Consider the following 1,279-nt stretch of genomic DNA (forward strand, 5'->3'; position numbering starts at 1 on the left):
ACACACACACAGAGAGAGAGAGAGAGAGAGAGAGAGAGAGAGAGAGAGAGAGAGAGAGAGAGAAAGAGAGAAAGAGAGGGAGAGAGAACAGATTAAAATGAAACAAAGTAAAAGACCTAGCAGACATTGTAACAAATTACATCAGCTATAAAGACATAAAGTATACATGGAAACCTGGAAACACAGCCGCAGAAACCACTCACCTCTGCCTCACTCCACAGAGACTCTGAATGCTTGTTATGCTACAGATATTTCTAGGAGTTGAAAATTTAGCCAGAGAGGCAAACGAAAAATGGCCACTCTCGATGGTGTATATACAAAAGCACAGATTCTACAGGATACCCAGTTAGGCTTGAATGTCAAATAAACAATGGGCGATTTTAAAGCTTGTATCAAGTTCTTTGGGTTTTTCTTTCTTAAAAATCATTTCCCCTTAAAACCTGGCAACCGTAAGTATCGGGAGGAGGACTGAGGGAGTGGGTGACCGGGAGTGAGGCAGTGAAGCTGGCACTTCTCCCATCCCAGGGACTCCACGCTCAGAAGCTTCTTGCAAGGCACTTAGAACCACGAGACTTACAGAATAAAGGCTTGTGGGCGAGGTCATCTAAAGTGATGCCTCCATCTGTGCTGAGGTCAATGTTGCTAGTAAAGTTGTACTTTGCAGTTCCTTCGGGAGAGACAGTGATTTTTGAAGAGTCTCCAAGAACTGCCTGGTTGAATTCTGCACGGACAAAAGTAACTGGGGTGTCTCCTTTGAAGCCTTTCTGTGGGCACAAACATCATGTTACAGTTTCAAATGCCACATATCTTTAAAAAGTGAGGAAAAAAACTACACAGGGAAATAAAATCCTGTGGCTTTATTATATTGTGCAGGGACTATTAACATTTTAGAATATATTTTTATGCTTCTGTGAATATGTATACATGAATATATATATATATATATATATATATATATATATATATATATGTATAAACAACAGTTCTATAAACTCCAGGACATTAAATATTTTTCCATTTTATTATTCACCTAATTCTTAGTGGTTATTAGAAGTTGGACTGGCTAATTTTGTGTCAACTTGACACAGCTGGAGTTATCACAGAGAAAGGAACTTCAGTTGGAGAAATGCCTCCATAAGATCCAGGTGCAGGGCATTTTCTCAGTTAGTGATCAAGAGGGAGACGCCCCTTGTGGGTGGGACCATCTCTGGGCTGGTAGTCTTGGTTCTATAAGAGAGCAGGCTGAGCAAGCCAGGGGAGGCAAGCCAGTAAAGAACAT

General features: G+C 40.7%; 1 protein-coding gene across 5 annotated transcripts in view; it reads right to left on the reverse strand.

Moving 5' to 3' along the window:
* Positions 1-1,279, reverse strand: part of Cfap70 (cilia and flagella associated protein 70) — a 57,918-nt gene that overhangs the window by 55,954 nt on the left and 685 nt on the right. For all 5 annotated transcript variants that reach the window (XM_021203848.1, XM_021203845.1, XM_021203847.1 and 2 more), the window contains exon 2: positions 578-764. In XM_021203848.1, coding sequence (XP_021059507.1) covers positions 578-764 — 187 coding nt within the window. The remainder of the gene's footprint in view (positions 1-577; positions 765-1,279) is intronic.

Source organism: Mus pahari, chromosome 8, assembly GCF_900095145.1.
Source record: "Mus pahari chromosome 8, PAHARI_EIJ_v1.1, whole genome shotgun sequence".
Taxonomy (NCBI): Eukaryota; Metazoa; Chordata; class Mammalia; order Rodentia; family Muridae; genus Mus; species Mus pahari.